General features: G+C 38.1%; 1 protein-coding gene across 9 annotated transcripts in view; it reads left to right on the top strand.

Moving 5' to 3' along the window:
• PTPRM (protein tyrosine phosphatase receptor type M) overlaps positions 1-25,775 on the top strand; it is an 857,076-nt gene that overhangs the window by 575,165 nt on the left and 256,136 nt on the right. For all 9 annotated transcript variants that reach the window (XM_037008365.2, XM_073212814.1, XM_073212816.1 and 6 more), the window contains 2 exons: positions 22,019-22,292; positions 23,293-23,329. In XM_037008365.2, coding sequence (XP_036864260.2) covers positions 22,019-22,292; positions 23,293-23,329 — 311 coding nt within the window. The remainder of the gene's footprint in view (positions 1-22,018; positions 22,293-23,292; positions 23,330-25,775) is intronic.

Here is a 25,775-nt window from a genome sequence, read left to right as displayed (position 1 = left end):
AGGAAGGGTGGGCTGGCCCCCAGAGATGAAAACTATAATCAAACTGAATAATTGCTCAAATATGTTTTCTAGGGATTTGCTTCAAACCCTACCTGTATTAGCTCTGATTAAAAGAAATGACTGAAGAAAGGGAAAGTGCTTTGATGTGGGGTGAGCAAGTGTAGTGGAAGAGTTTGATTCTGATGCAAGTAGGTTGTTCTTTGAAGATAAGAAACGAAAGCCCCCATCTGTTAAGAGGGTTTCTGAATTGCTGCAATTTCATTACTCAAGGACAGATGACATTTTAATCTCAAGTTCTATTTATTAAAAAGACCTTTCTGTTTTTGTTTGTTTGTTTAGCTGGGGTTTTAAGGCATTTAACTTTTAGTAGATTGGCTAATTTCTCAATTGAATATGTGGTGTATAATTACTTTTTTAAAAGAAACATGATCGGAAAAAGCTCTGTAAAGTCTTTATATGAACAGATTTAAGTTTATTACTGAAATGTAGGCCCCATTTCTCATTCCATGATGATTTATATAGCTAAGAAATTACAAAGTGTAACTTTTACAGTGAATGAATAAAATAAATTTATTCTTCCTAGGAAAGAGCAAAGGAATGTCTGAATAACTCTTGAGTATGAACTTGTCATAAGCTCATTAATCTATATAAATGAAAATTCGACTTGTTTCAGAGGGATTTAGAAATTTTGTACAATCAGAATAGATTCCCTTCAAAATAACCCATTACTTTGAATAGCATGCTTCAAGGAAAAACTTGTATTCACATTTAAGGCTATGCAGGGTTTGTTCCTGTGTTCCTTTTCTGGAATTTTATTTCATTAACCTTGTGAAACCTAGTCCTATTTAGTCATGTTTGCACAATAAGATCATAGGGTGATCAGCTGGGCTTCTATCTGATAAGATATATGCAGGTTTCAGTCCACAGAGTCAGAGTAAAAACAATAGCATTCATTAAGAGTGAAGCCAAATTAAGGTGGAATCAGAAATTTTTACTTCAAAAATCTATAAAAGTTTATTATACAATTTTTAGTTGACTCTGTTGGCTTATTCAACATGTAGCATGTGAGAGATATAGGATTGCCATTCATAAGTGCAGTTTGTACGAATGCTATGAAATAGGTAAAAGCTCCATTCCAAACTTAAGATACTGTAACTGCTAGAAAAGTGATGCCACAGACACTCCCCAGGTCCTTTTTGGGTTGATTTGTGTGTGGTACTGTGCAGTTGCACTCTGAATGACCCAAGGCACACTCTTATTAAATGGCTGCCCAGGAACCAAATATGCTGTGGCTCTGGGTCAGATCTTTTTCACTCCAGAAAGCTGGAGTTAGTAAATGAAAACTGATGCTCTGATCATCCTTTCTGACCAACTTACAGTTGCCCAGACTGAGCAATAATGGGCCATTAAGACAGGAGTCTGTGTTCTATTACAGAAGCATCATGATAAAATGGAAGGGTAGAGGTCACTCATTGTCAGTGCCCTCAACATGAAGGAAGCTGAAATCCTAACCATTTCTCCAAAAGAGCCAGGTGCTCCTTTTTCAACTTATGCCTATATAAAAACTCCTCTTCTCATGGCATGTTTCCTGCAAACCCTTCCAAGTCAGATTTCCATCCATGTCTTTGTATAGATCCTTCCAAGTCTAAGTTTTCAAATAATATTCCTTTGGGCGATCTACATCAGACCTATTCCCAGTCCCCCTTCCCTTAACTTTTTAAGCTTCTGTTCAGATTTCCAAGCTACTGTTCAGATTTTCTATTATATCCCTTGCCTGAGGCATTATTTTGTTACTGTTTTTCTTTTAAATGTTTCTGGTTGTTTTTGGAGACATTGGAGCCTTATTAGTCAGCTAATTATAGAGAGCCTCAGTCTTCTTATTCTTATGTCTACAAAAACACAGATTCCAATGTGTCAGAATGTCCAAAACTTATAGCTAGCATCACAGGCCCAGCTCTCTAACTCAGCTGAGATCTCAGTTGATGTTGCACCGCCTTTCAGAGTTGCTATGATGCCTTGTTTTCCAAGCTCAGCAGCACTGTGCTTTGATTAAACATCATCTTCTTACTGGCTAAACTCATTCCTTGAATTTGCCAAGGTCACTGCATTCTTCCTCTTTTATACTTTCTTCTACACTGTTAACATCTTGAAATTAGTAGATTTATTATCTAGGTTCATCATCTAAATCCACCATGCTAGAATCAAGCTCAAGTCTATGGGACACTATCTATAAGCATTACAGGTAAATCCACTTCAGATACAGCCCTTCCTGGAAGGATGCTTGTCTTAAGTGTGAATTTTATTGGCAGAAATTTGAGAGAGAAGATTGTCTCAACCTCACCTTTCAAAAAGATTTTTTTTTTTTTCAGAAAAGTGAATGTTCTCTTCACGGCAGTCAGTGTTACAGGACAACATAATGGGACTTATTGTCTGTTGAGTACATGGAAGACCTGTATATCTAGAAAGACTAGTTTGGAAAAAATTTCTATAATACTCTCAAACTAAATGGGGTATTTGAAAATTTTCAATTTCATTTAATGTTTAGAGTAATAAGAACTCTGATTAGGGAATCATAAGGACCTAAAATATAAAGCCATAATGTAGATTAAAACATTTGAACACATCTGGAAATTTGCAAAATGCACATGTAATCAAGCTGCAATACAAGGAAGCTTTTCCTAAAGGATAAGATAAATACTAGAAGAAAGAAGGGAAATGGAAGTGAACATCTGTTTTCTCTCCTAGATTTTGCACAGCATTATGTGTTCAAAAATACTGTCATTGTGCAATTTCCAAAACCCATTCTTTCAATTGATTAGATTTTTCTTTAATTCGTATTCATTGGTGTTGAAAATTCAGTCGTTCTTCATTTACGCATTTCACCAAGTAAGGTGCTGTTGTGCATTGATTCCACTACAAACACTCAGGTTGGTTAATGCAGATTCTTGAAATTGCACTAAACTCTCAATGTAAGTGATTGTTGTTATCTTTTTATTGATCAGTACATCAGCTCTGTCACATAAAATTATTTAAATCCTGAATTGGCCAGGAAGAGCACAAATTCCATCATTCCAGGCAGTAAACTAGCATGTAGGGCAGAATTTTAATGTCTGTTCATGGATTCTATTTTTTTTTCATCAATAAGATAGGGAAAAGCTTAAGTTCCTTCCACTCATTTAGAATCATCTCATTTTTCTCTCTCCTCTCCATAGTTTATTACATGCAGACACAATCCAACAGAGGAAATCCTTGTAATTTGCCAGTAAAGGAGCATCTCTAAACAATGAGTTTTACATGAAGTATACTTTTCTTGCACTAACAAAACTCCTCTCTGTGATTTTACTCTTTGATATATAGATAGATAGATAGGTAGACAGACTTATAGGTATATAGATCTATATATATAAATAATCTACTGAGTGCAATATTCCTCATTAGTGATGTTTTATACATCAATTTTCTGTAGTTTGAGACTCAGTCACATTTCGAACCTTTGATGATAGCATTTTCAAATGACTCCCATTTTTGTTCTTTGGGCATTGTTACTATAATTTGTTCATCAAGGTTTTGGAGCTATATGTCTTCTTAACTAAAACTCAGTACTTGAATATGGTAACGAATTGAATATTCTAGTATTCATTTCAGTGACATGTTGAAAGATTACCATTTTAAGTACTCATTCGTTGATTCATTCCTTCAGGAGAAACTATTGAGTGAGGAAAACATCTTTACCTATTGTCTGTCCATGAGGATGGGAGGTGGGCCATAATCACATCAACAACCAAAACATTAAAACTGCTGACTAAAGGTGTAAATGTAATTTTAACTGACAGTAGCCACTTGGTTCTCATAAAGTTATCAGCAGTTATTTTAATTCTGTGCTTTTACTGTCATTGGTAAAGCCTTATACCATGGTTGCCCTCTTATTGAATACTTCCTCAACCGTTCTAATTAAAAAGCAATTTGTGAATGGTTTCTGTTGCTAAGTACAGGGCCAAAATCTTGAAGCAAATAAGAACTTCCCTACATTGTAAATGGGGAAGAGTTGAGGGCATAAGGCATGGGAAGAAACAGTTTGCCTTACTTTTTAAAATAATGTGCAAGTAAGATTTCAAATGAGGTAGGAATATTTTCTATTATTAGCAAAAGGCAAGCATAAATTTTATCTAAAACACTTTTGATTTTTAAAAAAAGTCTTGTATGATAGCACAACTTTGGTTTCATGTACAAGTCAGGAATTTATTTTTATATAATCTATCCAGATTTTCCATTAAATTTATTTTCCCATGAATTCATTATTGTAGCAGACTTTGCAAATGCATGCTATTTCCATTCATTCCTCTCTACCATTTTTGCCTGATGCTGATTCACCTTACTTTGTTAACTACAGATATTAAAAATCTCATTGCTAACTTGTAACGTTTCCTGATTTATTCAAACTATTCATCAACTATTATTTTGTAACAAATTAGACAGGAAATTAAAGGTGTATTAAAGGTTGCTATTTTTTTCTCAATCAAGGTTCTGTCCTTTGAAAAATCATGCTTTATTCTTAGACTAAGGTGAAGGACAAGTTTTCGTTCCATTGAGAATAAATAGTCAGTAAAACAATTGTATTTCTTTTAAGAAAATCTGTTATACTTCCTAAAAAGTTTGATTTGATATTGGAGCTGTTTGGAAAGTGAGATTTATTCTCCCTGTTAGCCATCAGCCATCACTCATGCCCCCAGATAGTTATCACCCAGGAGTATTTGTTAAAGGGACTCAGCATTAGAGTGTCAGGGAGTCTGTGAAAACTGCCACCTCTAAGGGAACAGTGAAGCAGATCTCTTTGAACAGTAAAAGCAAGGAAAGAGATCATTATTATTAATGAAAGATAGAAGATAATCATGCATTTTGTTTCAGGAAGTTTACTATATTAGACATTACAGTTAGCATATAATTAATTATGGTTTAGAAAGTTTGATGTTATGGACCAGATAATTAAAAAGAAAAATTTTTAAAGCAGCAGAAATTCATTTGATTTTCTACCATCTGCAAGTCCAAGGAAAGACATTTTTACTGTTAACACCACCTGCTTGGACATCCCATTCATTTCTCCTTCATGCCAGGAGCCTCTGAGGAGATCAACCATAGAAGATTCTTGTAAGGATTAAATGAGGAGATATTTTTTAAAACACTTTAAGTCATACTTTGCATGTACTAAATGCCATGTGAGTGTCGGGGGTTGAGTTTGTTCTCCTCGGCTCTTGTCCCCGGCTCAACAAAGAATTGAAAGACAGAGACACAGTAGTGAAGCAGAGTTAAGGTTTTATTTGAATACAGGCCAAGGGAGGAGCAGGCCAGAGTCAAGGCAGGCAAAGGCAGGTTTACTTGAAAAAAGCAGAAAGGAAGGAAAAACAGAGGGAAGAAAGGGAAGCTTATTGAACTCCTGCTCGGCACAGGAAATATACCTGGCCAACTCCTAAAGCCAGTGCCACCTGGTGTCCAGTGTCCACTTGAATCTGCACAGCATGAGAAGTCCCAATGACCCCACGATTTTGGGGAGCCACAGAGCACTGGTGGAGTGAAATTATGTTCTGAGAACTTCCCAAAGGCAAAGAAAGGAGATTTTCTGGGAGGTAATGAGGAGCATGATCACATAGCTACAGTTCTGTCCAGATCACCCAGGTGATGGGAACTTGTGAGCCCAAATCAGAGCTCTCAGTAGCCCCTCCCTACTTGTCTGAAGTAGAACAGAGAAAGTGACACACTTGAAGAAAGGGGAGTGTGGGCAACCACAGAGAGGAGGTGTACTTAAAGGTTTAGGGTCCAGAGTTTTATAGGGCCTTTTGGGTAGGGGTCAGCATAAGCCATGATGTAGACAGGTGATTCATAACTCCTTTGAAGTTTTTTCTTAAGAATAAGGTTATTTATGTGACTGTGTTGGTCCAGATCTCAGCATTCTTTGTCTATATAGATTAATTTGTGATTCAGAGGTCTGTCTACTGACCTGGTTACAAAGTTATTCAATTAAGGAGCTGGAAGGAGAGGAAAAAACAGCATATAGGTTAAGTTAAAGAATAAACTTTTTTTGCAGGCTAAGTAAATTTTATAATGGCATGATCTATTTGGTACAGTGAAGACATGGGCTGCCCTCAGATACTTTTCTTTATCTGTGGAATGTTCAGACATTCCAAGTTGCTCCTGGACTCTGGAACTTCAGTTAGTAACTCATTAACTCTGTGAGTCCTTTCTGGCTCTCTGTTTTTATCTGGTTAACTCTGAGGTCCTTTTAGTGGGCTTCACTGGCTTTATTCTCTCTCCACTTGCTCATATTTCTAACTTTTCCTTTGTTTGCCTCATATTATCACAAAAAATCTCATTTTACGTGAAAATTAAATTAAGGATTTAACAGTTGTCTCTACCAATGAAGTCATAAATAGAATCCTTATAAATTCTGATATCTCTACTGCATTTTTAAATTGACTGTGTCTGGCTACTTATTTATTTATGCATTTGCAAGTTTTTAGAAATTGATATTATAAATAGGTAATAAACTCTCCCTTAAAAAAAGATTAGGTGTTTCCCTGAATCATTAGCTAATTATGGTTATTGCCAACTCGGCTGAATAAACTTAACCATAAAACAAAAGGATATTAATCCTCTGTTTACCTTGGAATCTGATTCTTCTTTCACTCCCATAACAGATATTTGTGATTCAAGTACCATTTTATGTTCATTCAATCATTATGATTATGTTAGAACTTATTCCCCAAATTCTAAAAATTATCATTTTAATCAGAATAGTTTTGACCAAGAATTTGATCCTGTGTCAGAGGAGGCAATTCGTGATTTGCAAATATTTTTATTATTTATTCACAAAAATGTTTATGGCTTTATTTTATTTTCTTACTGGAGTGACAATATTATTTTGAGAAAGAAAAAACCCTAATGTAAAATCTCACAAGGCAAAGTTTACCTTAAGATCCAAAGATCCTACACTATAAATTAGTTTCAATTTAAATTAGCCTTTTATAAATCGATGTATAATTTCCATAGCTAAACAAGGCTTTGCTCTGACCTAATTAGAAACTACCTGAATCTATCAATAATTAATCAAGATCATTATGGTCTAAAATACAAGGGTGTCAGGTGTCATGCATAAATCCTTGAGAGTGACGGAATCACTCTTTTCTCCTTTGGCATATTCTAAGGAGGAAACTATTCTAATATTCAAATAATTACCATTGGTGTCAAATAAATTGTAGGCCTAAATTTTAATTGAGCCCCATGAATGATAAAGAACATACTCTTTAGAGTTAAATCTAGTATCAAATCCCACTCTCTCAATGATTAACAATGTGACCATTACAGATTTCTTTAACATCTATGAACCTTAGGGTCCTTGTATTTCCAGAGCAAGGATAATACAACCTAATCTCATGGAGTTGTGGTTAGGATCACAGTTACTAAATGCTCACTAGGTTCCAAGCACTGTGCTAAGCCCCAGGGATGCAGAGAAGTCCATTATGGGCTCTCTTCTTCAGGGGTTAGTGATCTAGATGTGAGAGACTAGCGTATAACCTGGGGTCCTATTGCAGGGATGAGGACTGGCCCCAGTGGGCTGAAGAGGAGGCCTTGTATATGATGTTGTGAGCCACACGGTCAGTACAGTTCAGAGAAGAGCAACTCTGGAGCCAAGCAGCTGAATATTGATGGATGGATATGGTCCAAGAGATGCATGTCGTTGTGAGGGTGGGAGACGGGTGGAGGAGTGGGGTAGTGTTGCAGGGAACGTTAAGTATGTGACAGAGAATAAATAATGAATGAGACAGATAAGCTCCAAAGAGGCAGAGGGGACTGAGTAAGTTAGTCTGATCTAGGAATGAGAAGTGTTATAGTTAGAGAGATGTAGAATGGAAGGAGAATCAAAGGAGATGAGCTAGACTGGGCAACCCTACACTCCATGCCAAGGAGTGGAGATTTATCCTTTGGCCATTCACGAGATTTAGGTAAGGAAAAAAATGTACGGAAGATCAGCCCAGCCATGGAGGGTGGATCAGCTGGGTAGGGCATGGGGAAGGTGTAAAGGAGGTACAGACTGGGGGGATGTGCTGAGCCCTCCCTGTGGTCCTTTTCGTCAGGCCTTTCCATGATATAGCTAACCTTACAGCATGGAGGGAGTGGGTCTTGTAAGTGCCAAATGCTAAGTTGCCTTAGAGACAGGATTTAGAGGAATCAAAAATCCTTACTCCTTTTTAGAAGACAAAAAGAATGTACTGGCTAATCAAAATGACTAGTGATATTATTGCTTAAAGTATTGTTAAAGTGAATTCCAGAAGACTAGAAATTGAAAAGTTAGCTTAACAATGACTGACAATTTTTTTGAAATCAATAATTATCTGAATTCTTTTGTATCTCAATTTTCAAAAGCAGCAAAAATGTGGTATTATTAGTCCCTTTTGCTCAGAAGAACTTTCTGGATCTTTCTCTTTTTGCTTCTCTCTACCTTCCTTTGCTGCATCACAATGACCCCTTTGCCCTGAGCCTGCGCTAGCTGCTTTTGTGAGTTATCACATGTATTGCATTATGCATGCAATGCCTACTGAACAGAGACCACGGTATCTCTGCTCACTGAAAACCACAGTGCATGTGCTTCTCTGAGTCCTAAAGGAATCAGCCCTCGGTGTGCCTGTTGGGTGATTGTGGCTAATTCTTGCCTGGGGCTAGGGAAGACTAAGGTTTTGAGTATACTATTTCTCAATTTCTGCTGTGCCCAAAGAAGCCCCTGGTTCTCTCTGAAAGATAAATGTCTAAGATTGGAAGTACAAATTACATAAAAGCCTTTGAGTGTCCTTCATAGCAGAGGCTATATGTTACCCATGACCGCCCCCCCTGCAGGTGAGACCAGGTAGTGCTGCCCATCCCCCACACTGGCCAGCACCCCAGGAGCCCCCAGCAGAGCAAGGGAGGTACACATACACGTTGATCTCATTTCCCATTGACAACACATGCCGCTTCTTTCCCCCACCATCTGAGCTATCTATAAATGTTAAGAGTGGAATCATTTAAAAGTAATCTTAATTGTAAACCCAGAGCACCACAAGATCCCAAATGCCTCGAATTGAACGATGTATTGCTTTAGTTATGAATCTCATAGCTGCTGTGCCATTTGCTGTCAGGAACTGCTGGGTCTTTCTAATCATGATTATTGATTCCAGGGAGTTTAAGGGATGAATTTCTAGAGATGTTCTGAGCTGAGACTGATAGCTGTTGGGAGAGAAGATCTGGGAAATTTTGACAAAGACTAATTGATTTGACTGTAGATGCCTCACTCCTACTTTTTCAATGTATTAAAATCACAGATAGATGAGAGAAAAGATCACAAGTTCTAGACTGATAATCTGGGGCAGCTAGTGAAAGTCAGCCCAGTGTGCCACCTAGAGCCACGGACCTTGGAGCAACCCAGAGGGGATCTGACCACCTTCTTCATGTTATAGTCCTTCTTGATCCTATTTCAAGGGGGCTCTATACCCAAAGGATGGATGCTGTTCTGTGTCCTTCTCTCAGCAGAACATTTTATCAACCAGCACTTATAAATATACACAACATAATCATTTATGATGAGAACACTCAAACACACAAAAATGCTGATACCCTTCTGTTTCATCAAAAAAATATTTTATTATGAATATTATTGTATTATGCTGGAGATGGTTACCTGTACTTGGTTTTCAGCTACTTAATTAAGTGAATAATTCTTCAACCTGTTGTATAGTGGAATGATTAGGGATGATGTGTTTTCCATATCACCATGTCCCTTTTGAGTTGTTCTCTGTGTCCATATTCTTTCACTTTGCTCCTTTTACCTAAAAGTGTTTTCCTGACCAGTTTCAGTGTGAGTTTTTTCTGCTCAGTGAGAAAGGGCAAAAGCTCTCTGTAGTTATTAGTATCTAGTTAAAATTCCTGCCCTTCATAACACTGCAATATGTTACAGGAACCTTTATCATTGACATGGCTATCATTCACTTATTCTTCACTTGTCTACCACATAGTTATCGAGCATGTTTATGTTCAAGTCACTGTGCGAGGATGGTGGTCAGGCTATATAAAGAAGGTCAGAGAAATCTACGAGCATATGACGGATGAAATCTCAAAGATGCCTGTTTAAGTTGAAACCCAAAGGAGAAGTAGGAAGTGGCCAATCAGGGCTGGATGGTGGGTGTACATTCACTAACCAGAGGAGCAATCTATAGAAAAGCCTAGGATAAGAGAAATTTAAAGAGATGCAGACAAAGGTCATCCTAGTCAATACAATTAAAAATATACATATAGTAAATGAGGTTTGACCAGCACGCAGGAGTATTTAATTAGATTTATGCATTTAATACTGAAAGTGAGCATTTTCCTAGGATAATTATCATGTAAAATGTATATAAATGTAATAAGAAATGCAAAATGATCACAAAATCATTTTCATAATTTAGGTTCTAAATATTCAGTACCTCAAACCTAATTAAGTGTGCAATAAATGTTTATTGAATTAAACCTCATTTTGTGATAAATGTTTATTGAATTAAACCTCATCATTTTGTGAGAAATAATTATCACTGAAACTTTCACAGGTAAGAAGCTGAAAGCCTACAACCTCCTTTTAAGTACTCAGACACACCAGAAGCAAGAAAGGTTTTAAATTTACATTTTCATCCCTAAAAAGAAGTTAAATACCATGGTCTTTCCACATAGTGTAGACGCCTAAAAGAACACCCTACCTTTACCCTTGATTCAGTCTGGGGTTTTTTTTGTTTTCTTTTAATGAAAAGAGAAATCTCAGACAGACTGCTTCAGATAAACCATTGCTACCAATTCGGATTCCATCAGGAAGGTGATTATCATCTAGCACTTTTGCACTGACTCCTTTGAAAATTTACCCTGCCTATCACCCCCCAGGGGCACTGCCACCCCCACTTTTCTCCTTTACTTTCCATCCTTACCATCACTGGCCTGGGTCATACTTTTGCCTTTTGCAGCTCTCCAGTCCCCAGCCCACATTGTGTCTGCAGGGGGGGTCTTTCACTCTCCTGCTTAACAACCCCTCAGTGTTTGCCACTGTCCTTGGGTCATATCTGCAGTTCATCTGACATGGAAGAAGGTGTCTGCCATCTAGTCAGCCTCTGCTTCAGGCCCTCCTCCAGCCAGAATCATGTAAATATTTGCTCAGTACTGAAAATATGCCAGGTTGCGCTTGATGCTTCCATAGCATGGAATCTCCTCTCTTGCCTCCTCTGCCTGCCTCGCCACCCCCAACACACACAAAAGATTGGGCTGTAGAGGGATTTTGAATGGGGCAAAGACTTGGATTTCAGTATTAGGTCAGTCACTGGGGTGGGGACATAGAGGCAGTAAACATGTCTGTGAAGCTTCCCATTGGAAAGTTAACAGGTCATCAGGTGGGTGCTCCAGAGCTGCGACCCCCACCAAACTCAGGGGTGCTTGGGTGGGAGGAGGCTGGCAGGCACTTCAGGGTGTGCTCTGAGTTGTCCCCAAATGACTGAAGTTTTGCTTACAGTGAATGGAATCTGGTCTCTCTAATGTAAATAATTCCTAGCACTTAATTTTTTAGAAAGGTGGTGTCACAAATTAAAAGAACACTAGGCGTGAACCAGGGCCTTGGGTGTGCACCTAGGCTTTGTTACTATTGTCTGAACTCTGAAGTCTTTCTTTAGCTCTGAAATCACACGCCCCGCCTATGTCCAGCACTGGCATGAATATTAGCACAGGTGAAAGTACTTTGTAAACTGAGGTGCTAAAAAAGGGTAAAACTATATCAGGATTTGCTCAACAAACGTGCTGACTGGATTGCTATTCAGTCATTATCCCCTTTATTCCTTACTTTTGATAATATGCTTAAAATTTCTAATCATCACTGTCCTTTATCTTTTATGCCAGTTTACTGTGATGATCACTTACATGAGATCTATCTTCTAAAGGTAACCCATATTTTGACAGTAATTTTATGGAACAAATGTGTGTTTGGTATTATTATTATTGTGCATTCATTATGTAAAATCATCAAAGTTTTGTAAGGGGTTTTGTTCTCTCAAAACAGCACAGTGATGAGAAAGCAAGTTGGCTGTAGTAGTTACAAATAACAGCTCTCTCCTGGGAAGAAAGGTACAAAGGTGCTCAGAATACTAAAAAATGTGACCAACCACACATCATGATACTGGGGTTAAATCCTGATGCTTTTTCGCCCTGTGACCTTGGGCAGGTTGGGTAACTTTCCTGAGACTCATTCTCCTCATCAGTTAACCTGAGTTTTAGTATCTACCTCAAAGATCAGTTCGCACTCAAGACAGATGGCCTCCCTCCAGATGGGAAAGCCCTTCTTATTTATTGTTGGTGCCATTTTGGCCTGTAATGATGGCCATCACTTGCAGATAATGTGCAATCCCTTTTCTTTTGTGTTTTGGGAAATTTGCTAGGTCCTAGTAAAATATTCCTCAATCTCATTTATGACCCAAGCAACTTGTGATAGAGATAATAATTATGGTAACAAATAATGAATAACAACCATTGTTACTTGGATTGAGTAGATATCAGGTGCCAGGCCCATGCTTGGTCCTTTATGAAACGATCTCAAATTGTCCACAACAGACTTCCTAGTCAGATGCCAGCATCCTCAAGCACAGACAAAGGGACTGAGATATTGGGAGGTTAAGAGATGTGCCCACTCTGCCCCCTCAGCCGTGCTTTCTCTATGAAGCACTGAGTGGCCTGCTAGGTCATGTGAGCTGTCAAGCTCCTGCCCCCTCCCAGGAGCCATCCGCACTCCCTTCCCCTGAGCCCACAGACATCTTCCCTGCAGACTCTCTTTGGAACCAAGATGGTTACACCTTCCTTTGAAGTCATGAGCTATTCCACAAGTTAATATATTTTCGTTAGTCTCTTCTAATGCTGGGAAAAGTTATTACACCTTTGTTTTTAAATTATGGTTGTTGGAATCTTTGGGATTTATCCTTATTAATTCTGAGGATTTAGAAGCAGGATTTTTGTTGTTCTTTTCTTTTATTACTTCTTCATTGTTATTTTTAAACTAAAACCTTTCTTTGCTAAAGCCCAACACTATCACAGTCTGGTCAATGGTTAGCAAAACTCTGAATACTTGAAGAACTTGGATCAAACAAATTTATTTTAGTGTAATGGATTTTTTAAATCAAATTAATCAGTCATTTTTGGTTGCTATTTGTGTTCTTTTTTGTTTACCATTTTTAATAGTCTCCAGAGAATCAAGCAAGAAAAGATGAGTTCTTTTGAAATGCTTATTAAGTAGCTTCTTAATTGTACCCCCCCCCCTGTTTATTGAAGAAATTAAACTGTGGGAACACCTTAAACCTTCTGGGCTAAGGGTTCTCTTGTCAGTTCTTGAAGCTTCTGAAAAGATGCTGTTGCTAAAATTGTTTAAGGAAAAAAACTCTAAATACCTGACTTCCAATGTAAAATGTTTCCTTTATTCATTCCAGTACACATAATCACAAAGACCAAAATGCCATTCAGTAGTAAAACCTCCGTCTTACATAATGATATTGGCTTGGGTATTTTATTACTTATTAGAGCTGACTTGATGTAGTGTGTGTTGTCAAAAGGTCCTAAATCTCTTGTTACCATTGACACCACCCTACCCCCCCAATTTTAGGTGAATTTTATTGTATTAAAAAATAATACTTTGGATTCTTTTACTGCCAGGAAAACAAAGATCATTTTTATTAATGTTGCCTTTAGAATGACAGTGTCAGTCATCTCTGAAAATTCATCTTGGAAACTCAGTTTGTTCTTCCAGAACCCTTGAAAAGAAACTTTGAAAATGGCAGGGAAAGCTAATAATAATAGAGTAGATGTATTTGAGCATTTATACAATGAAACTTAATTTAACTTTCCCTCAAACTCTGTTTCAAACTTGCCTTTGTGCATGAAAATATACTGCTTATCTTTCCTTCCCCTATTTTTCAAATTTTCATTTCTTCAATATAATCTCGTCCAAAGGATTTTATGTGTTAGCTCGGAGCTCCAGTCTTATTACCAGGGCCTCCAGGACAGGCGCACCAGCGAGCTCAGGTCCCCATACTCAGCGTGCCAACCAGGCCCTGGGCAGGCCAGCCAGGCTGTCTGTGGCTCTCAGTGCCAAATTCTACCACCACCACCCGCCCCCCAAAAAACACACATCATAATGTTTTGATTTGACCTTAATTATTAAAATGGATATCAAATGAAATACTAAAATTGAGAAGGTATGGCTCTTGTAACCTGAACAGTGAAGGTAGAAGGAGGAGTCCCACACTCTCCCAACGGTGATTTGGTGAGCCGGGACCAGGGAGCAGGCTCCGCACGTGTGTTTGCAGGCTGCCCTCCCTGCCCGCCCGCCGCAGAGGGCAGAGGCGCCCCCAGTCTCGGGCCTCACTCCCGCGTCTCAGGTGGCGGAGGGAGTCCTGACAGCCAACCGTGGTGGTCACGCGGGTGGTGCGGTTCTGCCAGGAGCAGGGCGGTCGGGCACCGTGAGGAAACCCCCGCGGCTCCGGGTGGCTCAGGAGAGCCTGGCGCGGGCCTGCGGGCACCTGGGCGGGTACCCGAGCAGGGCCTCCCGGGCCCTTCTCTCTCTGTCCCTTGACACGGGCCGGCGTGGGTTCTTGGAAGCTGCTGCAAGCCGTCATCAGCGAGTCTGAGAGAAAAGCTTGTAGGAAGCTCAGTGGGGGTTTGTTGGCACAAGGGAATGGAGTGAATGGAGACCGCATTGGAAATGTAACGACATTCACTTTTTTGCTTCTTAGTTTTAACTTGGGAAGAAAGTCGGTGGCCGTTCACGGTGGAGAAGCAGTCTGCGGGGGTTGCAACAATAGGAGAGTTTGGGCACCAGGTCCAGGCCAGATGTCCTCAGTGAAGTAGATGCTACAAGAGACACTGATGTGGACACTGATACTCCTCCCCTGGGCCCTGTTGCAGCTTTGCCCAAACCCTTAGCAGAGCCTTGTCACAGGAGTGCTTTGCTTCAGTGACCTGTGTGTAAACCCTCAGGGACAAGGACAGCGTGTGCCAGGTTCCTCTTCTTATAATTGCCGTGTCTGACACAGGGCTTCATACGTTATAAATATTGTACAAAGGAAGGATGGAGGAAACATAAATGAAATAATTTTCTTCTCATTGGTGGATATCACAACCTGTCTGATCTTGTACCGCCAGTTAGACAGTATTACAGCTCAAGAGAAACTTTGTGGTCAGTCGCTGAGTCAGTGGCAGAGCTGGAACCAGGTGCCCCCATTGTGGCGACTCCCAGTTCAGTGTTCCCTTGACAACACCCCCAGGGATGTGCCTGCCTCTTTGAAGTGATACTGTATTCCAGCCTGAAGTATTACTACTTGCACAGAATGAAAGAGTCTGAGTCTAATATAATACAAACATACAATAATGCAGATATTTAGGGTGGCTTTAATAGTATTCAGTTTCTATTTTTTAAATCACTAGAGCTATTTAAGAGAACATCCTTTAGTAACAGTAGCTGATCTTGAATTATAATTTGTATAGCCATATGTTTGTTATGAAATTCTGATCATTAAATTATGGTAAACATCAGTAAAATAAAGTATGCTAAAGAAAATGACTTCCCTTTTTAAAAGGGGGAGAAATCACTCCTAAAAATGTTCCATTAGGCCTAATTTACTTGAAATTTGGTGCCTGTTGTGAAGATTAATAACAGGTGGCCTTTTACACAGCTTCTCAGCCTGAGCCTAATGTCCTGGTTGTTCTTTTATTATCCCAAACCTCCATAGCTAAAGGATTTTTCTTCCTGCCCTTTGTTCACAATATGGAACTGTAATTGAGTTCATATTTCTTACCCAACCTTTCCACTGTAATTAATATTTTATTATATTAGATTTTATCACTAACTAGCAGAGCAACAGGGTATTGTATGGCATGCGGACACATGCATGCCCACACACGTTCACACACACACAACAGTAGTGACTTCTGGATGCCAAGCAAGCTCCCTCTCATGAATTATGGCTCTGAGAACATAAACTATATTTGTGGTGTCTCACAAGCATTCCACAACAATTTATGGCCAATCTTATCTAGAACAGAGCAGGACAAAGAGAAATAAAGTCACTAACAGAATATTCAGCCCTACAGATCTGTTCATGCTGCACAGTGCGTTGCCCAGTGAGTGCCCACTGTGCGTGTCAAGTGAGTTATCAGCCCTCATTCGTGAGTCAATGACCAGGACTCTGTGAGGTCAGCTACTCAGTGCCAGCATCACATGAAGGACGCTAAGAAATCCTAGTCATGATGACAAACATGTTAAGCATACTGAGATGACCTTTTTTTATTTTTCTAAATTTAAACTGGTGATGACACTTCTAAAACTGAGTTTGATCATACCAGGTTGTTGTATTATTAGGGTGTCATTTGAGGAAATGCCGACAGGCTTAGGAAACGGGCATGACTGAACACAGAACAGCAAGAAAATAAATCCTGTGTTGTTTGTGACAGCAAGCCTTAATTACACATTTATTTTCATGCTTTGCATGTAATTTATACTTTCATTTCTCCTTGTCCCCCCAAGAAATATCTTCAGGAAGATATTAATACTACTCTGTACTCTTTTTTTACATTAGAATAGGTGGTTTTTACCGAAAGCTGCAAATCAAGCTAGAAGTCACTCTCAGGTACCATGACATAAACACTAGTCTAAGTCCTTGAAATTATCAGACATGCCAACTTAAAGGATTACCAAAAACAACAGTGGAGTAAATCATTACTTTTCTTCCTCTTTCCTCTCCTCCTTGCCCCGGTGCTGTTATCCATTTGGGCAACCCTCCAATATTTTATGCTGATGAAAAGAACAAGTGGATAAGAAAAATAGATTTGCAACTAAGGGTTTAATCTTGAAATTAATGAGGGCAAACTTTTTAAAGTCAATTTCAAGTCTGCAACAGGCTTCCCCTCAACATCTTCAAAGTTAGAAAAGACCACAAACATTTTATCACATTTGAACTTTCAGGTTCAACAAAGTAGATGAAAGCTGTTCAGATGTTCTTTTCTAGATTCTGCTTCGTGTGCTATTCTGTATAAATGCAGATTTCTTTCTTTCCTAGTAAAAGCCTTAGAGTTTTGTTGTTGAAAAGCCTAGCATAAATTGAGCTTTAAGTTAAATTTCATTCCATAAGAAAGTTATGATAGAGTGATGCCACTTTTTTGCAGATTCATCTTACTTACAAGAAAATTTCATGTTACTTTAAATTTAAGAATAGAGGTGGAAACAGGTTAGGAATGGTGTGACTTTAATAAACAAAGGGAGTATGATACATTAAAAGGATAATAGAATTTTAATTTCAGCTCACTAAACTAGGAACTTCTGCTTGGTTTTCCATCCTTGAGAATTTGCTATTCTTAATAATCTTTTTAGAAAAATTACTCAAACAGTGAGATTTGCAAAGCTACTTTTGAGATTCCAACTGTGGTTAGAAATATCTTATGAAATTCATTAAGAGATGATGTTATTTGTACACTTGAAAAGCCTGTCAGTCATAAAGTTCTGTTGAGGTGCTGTTGACCCGGGTGCCAATGATGTGTTAATTTCCATCAGAGAGACAGCAAAGTGTGGCAAATGGGAAGCAGATAGGATTTAGCTATTTTTCATTAGCACCTGGACTTTGATAAAGGGAAATAGAAAAGAGCTGCTTGACCTTTCAGTGCTTAAATTATTAAAGAGCAAATAGATTTGAGGTCTGGATGCTTGCAAATCTAATTTCTCTTGTGGAGCAAGGATGAAAAGACATTTTGGGTTTGAAATTGCTCTCATCAACTTAGTTCTCCCTTTAATATATCTGAAAATGAGTAGATGGTAGCCATTTAAAAAGTAATATATCTGGAGTAGAATGTATAGTATAACATACCAGCTGGCTAAAATGGAGGACCATTAAATGATCATTTAATTCTCAGATTTTTATAGAATCCTCATAAAATTGCTTCTTGGAAAAAAATGTTTTCATCCCTATTCACTTAGATGGTACTTAAATTACAAAGAATTTTCTTTCATTAGGGAATATTAACTATTGTACTGCTAAAATAGGACAGCGTCTGGCACATAGTAGGCATTCAACAAAAAAAATTATTATTGAGTTAATAAATGAATAAACATACATGTGACACAACACACACCAGTGAAGCTGGGGAAAGATGGGCAGAAAGTGAGAAGTGGAGGTGGGAGAAGGGGTAGAGAAAACAGATGCAGCTTTATGATTCTCTCAGGGTTCATGATTTGATTGTGGGTTATCAAGGGTAAAGTTGCAATCTAACCCACCTCCTCTTATCATTAGTAATTCTCTCCTCTGTTAGCTCTTGGATATTCATGAAATGAATATAAAATAAAATCAGTATTAAACTGTAGTAAAGCAAAGCACATTTATGAATACCAGTGTATTTCCTCCCTACTACCTCTTATAATGCATATAGAAAGAAATTACTTCTGGATCATATTATACTTTTAAAAATATGTACTTCATGGCCCACTTCATTCTAAGTGCTGTGAGATACAGAAATGACTATATCATAGCTACCTCCTCCAGGAACTTACAACAATTTTAAAAATATTGACAAATAGACATAAATGACTGTAATTCTTTACAGAAAACATGTTTTTGTGAGTTTGGAGTAGAGCAGAAGTACATCAAAATGGGGGAGCAGATTGTAAGCCCCTGAGGGGGCTCAATCTTTTAATAAGATGGGTCATCTTCTGAGAGTGAACAAAGATTTCAGTATGTTGGGTAAAACAATTTAAATAACAAGCTTGGGTCTAGGCCAGGATGAAGGAATAGAGGAAAAGATGTTTGTGATGGGAGAATTCAAGATCTTGGGACTTGGAAAGTCCAGAAGTGGCTTTGCTAATTTCACCTAGTGGAGCTCCCTCCAGGTTGAGAAATAAGTGATTGCTATCCTCGTTGCCATTGGTGACAAGATTCCTAAAGGGGAAACAAGAGTTAGAGAGAACACCAGCCAGGTGCTTGTATCACTGTGGTATCCAGGAGAGAGTCCTACCTAGAAATCATTAATGATACCAATACCGATGGGAAAAGGAATACAGGTCTAAGGTATAATTACCACCCATAGCTCCCTTCATATGATAAATGAGAAAGAATCTCTACACAATACTCAAAATAAATTGATTGTATGGATGGGTCTGGTTTGAGTGTTGGTTGTGTTTGCATAAGCAAGTAAGATGCCCATGGGGCATATGTGCCATAACCAGAAACTATGTCTGCTACTAAATTAGCTATGTGTTCCAGATAGAATGGGCATTTCACCTCAGAACCTCAGTTTTCTCATCAGTAAAATAAGAAAAATACAACCTACATATGCGAGGCACCTGGCCTAGCACTTCCTGTGGAAGTTTCCTCAAAAGATTTTCTTGACATCTATCTTCATATTTCAACTTTGTCTAGTATATGGGCTTCCCAGAAGTTGTTTTTAAAGTGAAATTTTGAAAATCATGTCATATAGCAACTGAAGTAGAAAAGTTAACTAATAGAAGGAAATCAGTATTAAAAATTATTTTGTTAAATGGAGAATCCCTTTGGAAAGCAATTAATTATTCCTTTGATTTATCTATTTTGAACATACAAGAGAATATTTATTCTGAATGAAAATTCTGAATAAAAAATATGAAATGCACATTAGAGAGCCATCTAATTCCCTTATTTCATGGGAAAAAATAAGACCCAAAGAAATTTATTCAAAATCCTCATTGTTAGCAGAATTAGGATTAGAGCCTGCATCAATGCACATTAACACTGTCCCCCACCTCTACAAAAGGTATTTCAAGGGAACAGTCACACTTTCTCAATGCTGTTCACATTTAATGGTGTACTGAGTTGAACATCTTCATGGGCCAGCTGGCATCTCTGGTTGTACTATGGTCTTTTACTTTGAACTTGACTCTTTACTGTTAGTATTCTATGACTTGATATTCTGTTTAATATTTACTGCATATCCAACTACTGCAGATGTTAGCAACTTAAAACAACTTTTCTATTTTGCCATGATTTTGTGGGCCAGCAAAGGCTTGGTTGGGCAGTTCTTGACTGGGGCTCAGGACTGCTATCTTCTGCAGGCTCAGCTGGGTGGCCTCCCAAGCTGGCCACTCTGATGGCTGAGAGCTGGCCTCCTCAGCTTGGCAGACTCAGGGTCATTGCACAGCTTACATCTTTTGCTCACAGAGCTAGCTTCCCTAGAGAAGCAAACTGAATATGCACAGTGTGCTCTGATCAGAGCCTTGAGAGTTACACATTCTCCCTCTGTTGCATTCTGTTAGTTGCACGTAGTCATTAGGGTTAGCCACCACATTGCTGATGGAAGAAGTGTCAAAGAATTAGCAGATAATATTCTTAAATTGCCACATCTGATTGTAGATGTAAGAAGTCAGGGAGAGGGAAGCAAGAAACCAGAATCCACTTTACCTAGATACACATTCCTTGCCCTCCCTAAAGGAAAACACTTCCTTTCACGTTGGATCCACCATGCAATGAGAATTCTACCATATTTGGTGGGGCATCTTTCATGACCACTAGAAATTCTCTGATGTTCGGAAGATTTTTGTTTTTAGATTACCTCACTATTTAGAATTCACTTTATCATTGCACTGTAAACCTGTTGCACTGCCTGTCCAGTGAATGATCATTCTGATGTTCTACAATTGATTTTTATTTAGACAATTACAAACAGGTGCATTGCATCCCCATAGTAGAATGTGCTAAGCAGTTTTATTCCCAGAAGTAGGTGATTTCACTGAGTGCAAGTTCATAGTTTACATAGACAAGTGCCCAAAGAAGGGCCTCCCCAGGCCTTCCACAGGCAGAGGGGAGATAGTAGGTACTTCTCTCCTGCTTTTTCTTTGGCATTAATGAACACCCAGACTGAGCACGTCTAGAAATACAGCATTATCTGGCGCAGTCATTGTGTTTTCTGATACAGTGAGAAAAAAAAATGCATCTCCCTACCAGGACAACTTTCAGTCTAATTTGGATTCAGTTTTGAAAGCTATTATCAAGGTCTGGTTTTTCTCGGTAATAGGAACTGCCCCACCACCAACCCTGCCCCACACCAACGAAACTGCTCAAATGTTCATCATTCTAGTAAATGTATATATCTTCATAAAAGAAGTCCATCTCTTCAGGGTTTCTCCTGTTCTCCTAGAGTTACTTTGACTTGGAATACATGGGCAGGGGGTGGGGAGGAAGTGGTGGGTCGGTGGCAGGGGATCCGCTCTGTGGGGTCATCTATCCTCGCAGGCCTCATTGGAGGGTGCTTATTCTTGCCTTATCTTTATAACTCAACCAGCACAGCTCACTATTTACTCTTAGAAACCACTTGTAACTCTGAGGCCTTGGCTTTTGAAATTCCAACCCCTTTTCTGTGTTTTTTATGTCATCTCTTTCCAACTGACTGAATATGGTTAAGGGGCAAAGGAACATAAGAAAATACAGGAAGTTAAATTTAGTTAACATGAATCATTACATACTCTGTTTTGTGACTTGTTAAAACTTCACATGCATTCATACAAATGTCATTGAAAAAAATAATACATTACATTTTTTATGAACTTAGTAAATATACTTTCACTTATTAAGCTGAGTTAATTGTCCACAAATTCATCTTCAGTTACATGTGAGAAAAACACTATTTTAGTGTTCTGCTTCCATGAGCAGCGGATATTGTTATATAAAATGTTTTAAATTATGGTGAATTTTGTTTCCCTCAATAATTGTATTATTTGGGGTGAGAGAGTTCTGTGGAAGAACATTAAGCACTTTCCCTCTCACTGATTAGCCAAGTGTCAGGTGAGTGTCCATTATGTACAAAGCATTTATTATTGACTATATTCAGTGTACTTTTTCTTAGGGATACCCTCTGGGTCCATGCAGTGGGAGACCAAGGGGATCAGCTCAGTTGTTATAAAATATCACTGATAACACTCTTTTTTTTCTAGTGTCTACCAAGTAGTTGTTGAGGAAGAACGTCCTCGAAGAACTAAAAAGACAACAGAAATCTTAAAGTGCTACCCAGTACCAGTTCACTTCCAGAATGCTTCAATACTGAACTCGCAGTACTACTTTGCAGCAGAATTCCCAGCCAACAGCCTCCAAGCTGCTCAGCCTTTTACGATTGGTGATAATAAGACTTACAATGGATACTGGAACACTCCCCTTCTCCCTCATAAAAGCTACAGAATTTATTTCCAAGCTGCTAGTAGAGCCAATGGGGTAAGTTTTATAGATGGCAGTTTCCTTAGCCCTATTTAGGGTTATTCATGTGAACATAGTCAGATGGTCATAGTCAAATAAGACAATAACAAGAAATAAAGTCATGCTTTTGGGTGTTTTTACATGGAAAAATGTGTTTTTTCTTTTTCTCTTCTTAAAATTATTTTCAACTAGAGAAATTTATGAAAAGATGAGTATATTCGTACTTGTTTTGGTCAGAAGAATATATTGTTAACATGATGGTTTTTATTTTCAGTTTTTACTTGTTACCAAAAGCTGGCTAGTAATTTTGCCTAGCTTGCTATTTTACAGGACAATAAGGTATCATAACATTAAGCTTTTTTCAGATTTCGTGAGAGGCCCAACATCTGTCTTTTCAGGGTAGTCTGTCCCGTTTCTTTGGTTCCACAAGGGTTTATGCTTCCTATCTCTGGAACTAAATTAGGTATTCTTTTTTTTCCTAAGAGAAAAGAGCTTTAGAAAAATGAGATGGAAACAAAATAAAGGCTATTAAGGCATTTCTGAATTTGTTTGCCTTTCCTGTTCAAACAAACTCAGAACCCTGCTAAGATATTAAAGTCTCCTCTAGAAAGAAGGGTACGTTTTGCAGAAACAGTGGTTCCCCTCCTTCACAGCATGGGCGTAGGCAACATCATTGTTGACTTTTGCTGGTGGAAAGAGAAGAAACCTGGGAAACAGAGTTCTTCTGTAGCACAGGGAATGAGTGAAGGGTCTAGAGGTGGGTGCCAGAGCCACCAGGGGCCACAGACAGAGACACTCCGTATTAGCTCCTCACTCATCATCTGCTCCAAAATGCCCACTACCAGGCCTGGAGCCTGAAAACATACATGTGAGTGTGGCTTGAATAATCACTGTGTGACTAACGCCACATGTTGAACAATGAGACCTTCCTTATTGGTATTTAAATAAAACTACAGATAATTTATTTGTTTTAAATAAAACGTGAACAGTGATTTTTCCCCCTCTTTATTTGACACAGGAAACCAAAATAGACTGTGTCCAAGTGGCCACTAAAGGTAGGTTGAAACTGTGGAATACTCTCCTCGTTTATGTCCTTTACAATTTTAGATGGCATTTCAAAACTTTATGAAATGTTAATTTCATTGAAATTATGTGTGGGTGCATGTATATATGTATTAGAATGTTAGGCAATTAACATTGTGTTTCATATAAATTCTCTTTTATGTAAGAAGTAGTGTTGTACCTCAAGCAATTTTCAACAGCTACCTTTTTAAAAATTCCTTTAAAATAAGATAATTTTTATACGATATCAGAACATGTTTCTTTAACCCACAGTACCATATGTACTACACATACCTAGTAGTATATCTTCATATGCAAATGTAAAATACTGCCTGCTACTTTTAAGCAAGTATCTCGTTATATTAGCTCTATAAAGTGGATCTGCCTGGGCTTTTTCATTGATGATCTGTGTCTCTTTCAACCCAGTAACCAGGTGATGTTAGTGGAACCTCTGTTTCCCAGACCCAGTTAAAATTCTGGGAAAATATGATCATGGATAAGATATAGAAGTGGGTGAACCACCTTCAGCTCACTACACAGTGCCTCCTAACAAAGAAAGTGCGGTTGTGTGTGTGCACAGGCTGCAATGTCACCTTGTCAGTGTGGTTTTAACCAGCACATGAAGTGTATGAGAATATAACTTGAAAAGTGTGAAGTGCTGCATTAAAATGAGGCATTATAAATTAACACTTATACTTAAATATACTCTTTCCAACCATCAGGGTAACCATGAGTAGCATGAAGAAGTTCTATGTGGTGTAATTTAGAAATGCTGGCATGAAGGCAGCACTGGGTCTGTGGTCTAGATTTAATTGGGTCACGGATAGTCACTTGATGAGTGTTAGGTAAAAAGATCTTGTTTTTGTTGTTTAACTTTCAGGCCACATAGTTTGAATATGTCATAGACATACATCCATCTCTGTTTTAAAATTTCTCATTGAATTCTTATTTCATGAAGATGCATGATGATTTTATTCAGTTAGTTCAACAAATATTCCTTGGTTTCATGTTACATGCCAGGCTTTGTGTGAGGGGCACACCTCATCTACTCGGTCTTCATGGGTTCACAGTGCTATTTCCAAGAAGCTTTTTATATTGATTTTAAAACACTCAGTTCTTTATATTATATTGTACCTGTTAAGTGCCTTTATTTATGGGCATAAATTAATAATAAATGAAATTACAGATATTGATTTATTTTATAGATTGAAATACACTATTAATTGTTAATTATTATAGTATTATGAAGACCTTGAATGAGATGTCAGTGTTCTTAGACATCCAGATCACTGCCCATGCTCAAATTGCTGTATTGAATTCTACTTACTCTTGAGGTCTAAAAAAGTAAATCCAATTCAACAGTGCCTAATTTATAATGCCTTATGTTTAACATCATAACTAAAGATTCAGAATCACTTTCATACACGTTTTCACGTATCTCCTCTATATTATTATGAGAAAGGAGACAGGTATTGCTATTTTTATTTTTAAGATGAAGAAAATAGACATTTTTGGAGATGAATTGACTTACCAAAGTCACTCAGTTATTAATCTGTGGGTCAAGGCTGGATGACAAACACTGGACTCTGCCCCTTGTATTTCACTCTCTCTCATGGCTTTTCACCCAGCAGGAACTTGCCAGTTACAGAATCGCATTGTATGAGTATCTGTTGCCCTCTTTGTTAGAATTGAGTCTGCCGAATTTACTCTGGAAACAATGAAATATCTGTCACCGTATTCATTTGCATAGTTAAATAATTATATAAATAAAGCACTGTGAATGTGGAAATCTGACGTTTGCTGTTTTCACAATAGATTAAATTAGATGGTGATTTGGATCATTTGCTTCCATCAGCTAGATTTAATCAATATTGTAATTTGTTTTTCAATTCACCAAAGGATGATTAGGCAATCAGATGACCTGATTGACTAGATATTCCCCACTCATATTTTCTGAGTCATTTGCAAACATTTACACAGCAACAAATTATCCAAATAAATTCTTGTGGGGAAAGAGGAAAACCAAGTCTAATATTCATTGCATAACATTGTCATTTCTAGTCATGAAAGCATAGTATAGGTGGAAACCTAGGGAGATATTCTTCCAGGCAAAACTACACTGTTTGGCACTATTTTATTTTCTTGAGTGCAATACGTACAATTCAGCAAACTTCCTTTACAACACAGTCTAATGTTTCACCACCTTTGTGATCACAAATTTTTCCTTCTTCATACTAAAAAATTATCTTTACAGTGCAAGAAGCCATTCCATCTTGACTATTTAGTCAAAGCAGAAATAAGCAGTTCTGATAACTTTCTTGGCACCATATAGTAAAGACGTTTCAAATTTAAAGGAGTTCAAACTTCTTGACTGTGTTTTACCACATATTGCTGACAGTGTGGTGGCTTAATTGAATTTTCAGATACTAAAATACTTCC

This window comes from Manis javanica, chromosome 9 (genome assembly GCF_040802235.1).
Source record: "Manis javanica isolate MJ-LG chromosome 9, MJ_LKY, whole genome shotgun sequence".
NCBI lineage: Eukaryota > Metazoa > Chordata > Mammalia > Pholidota > Manidae > Manis > Manis javanica.
This window is presented reverse-complemented; position numbering and strand designations above follow the sequence as displayed.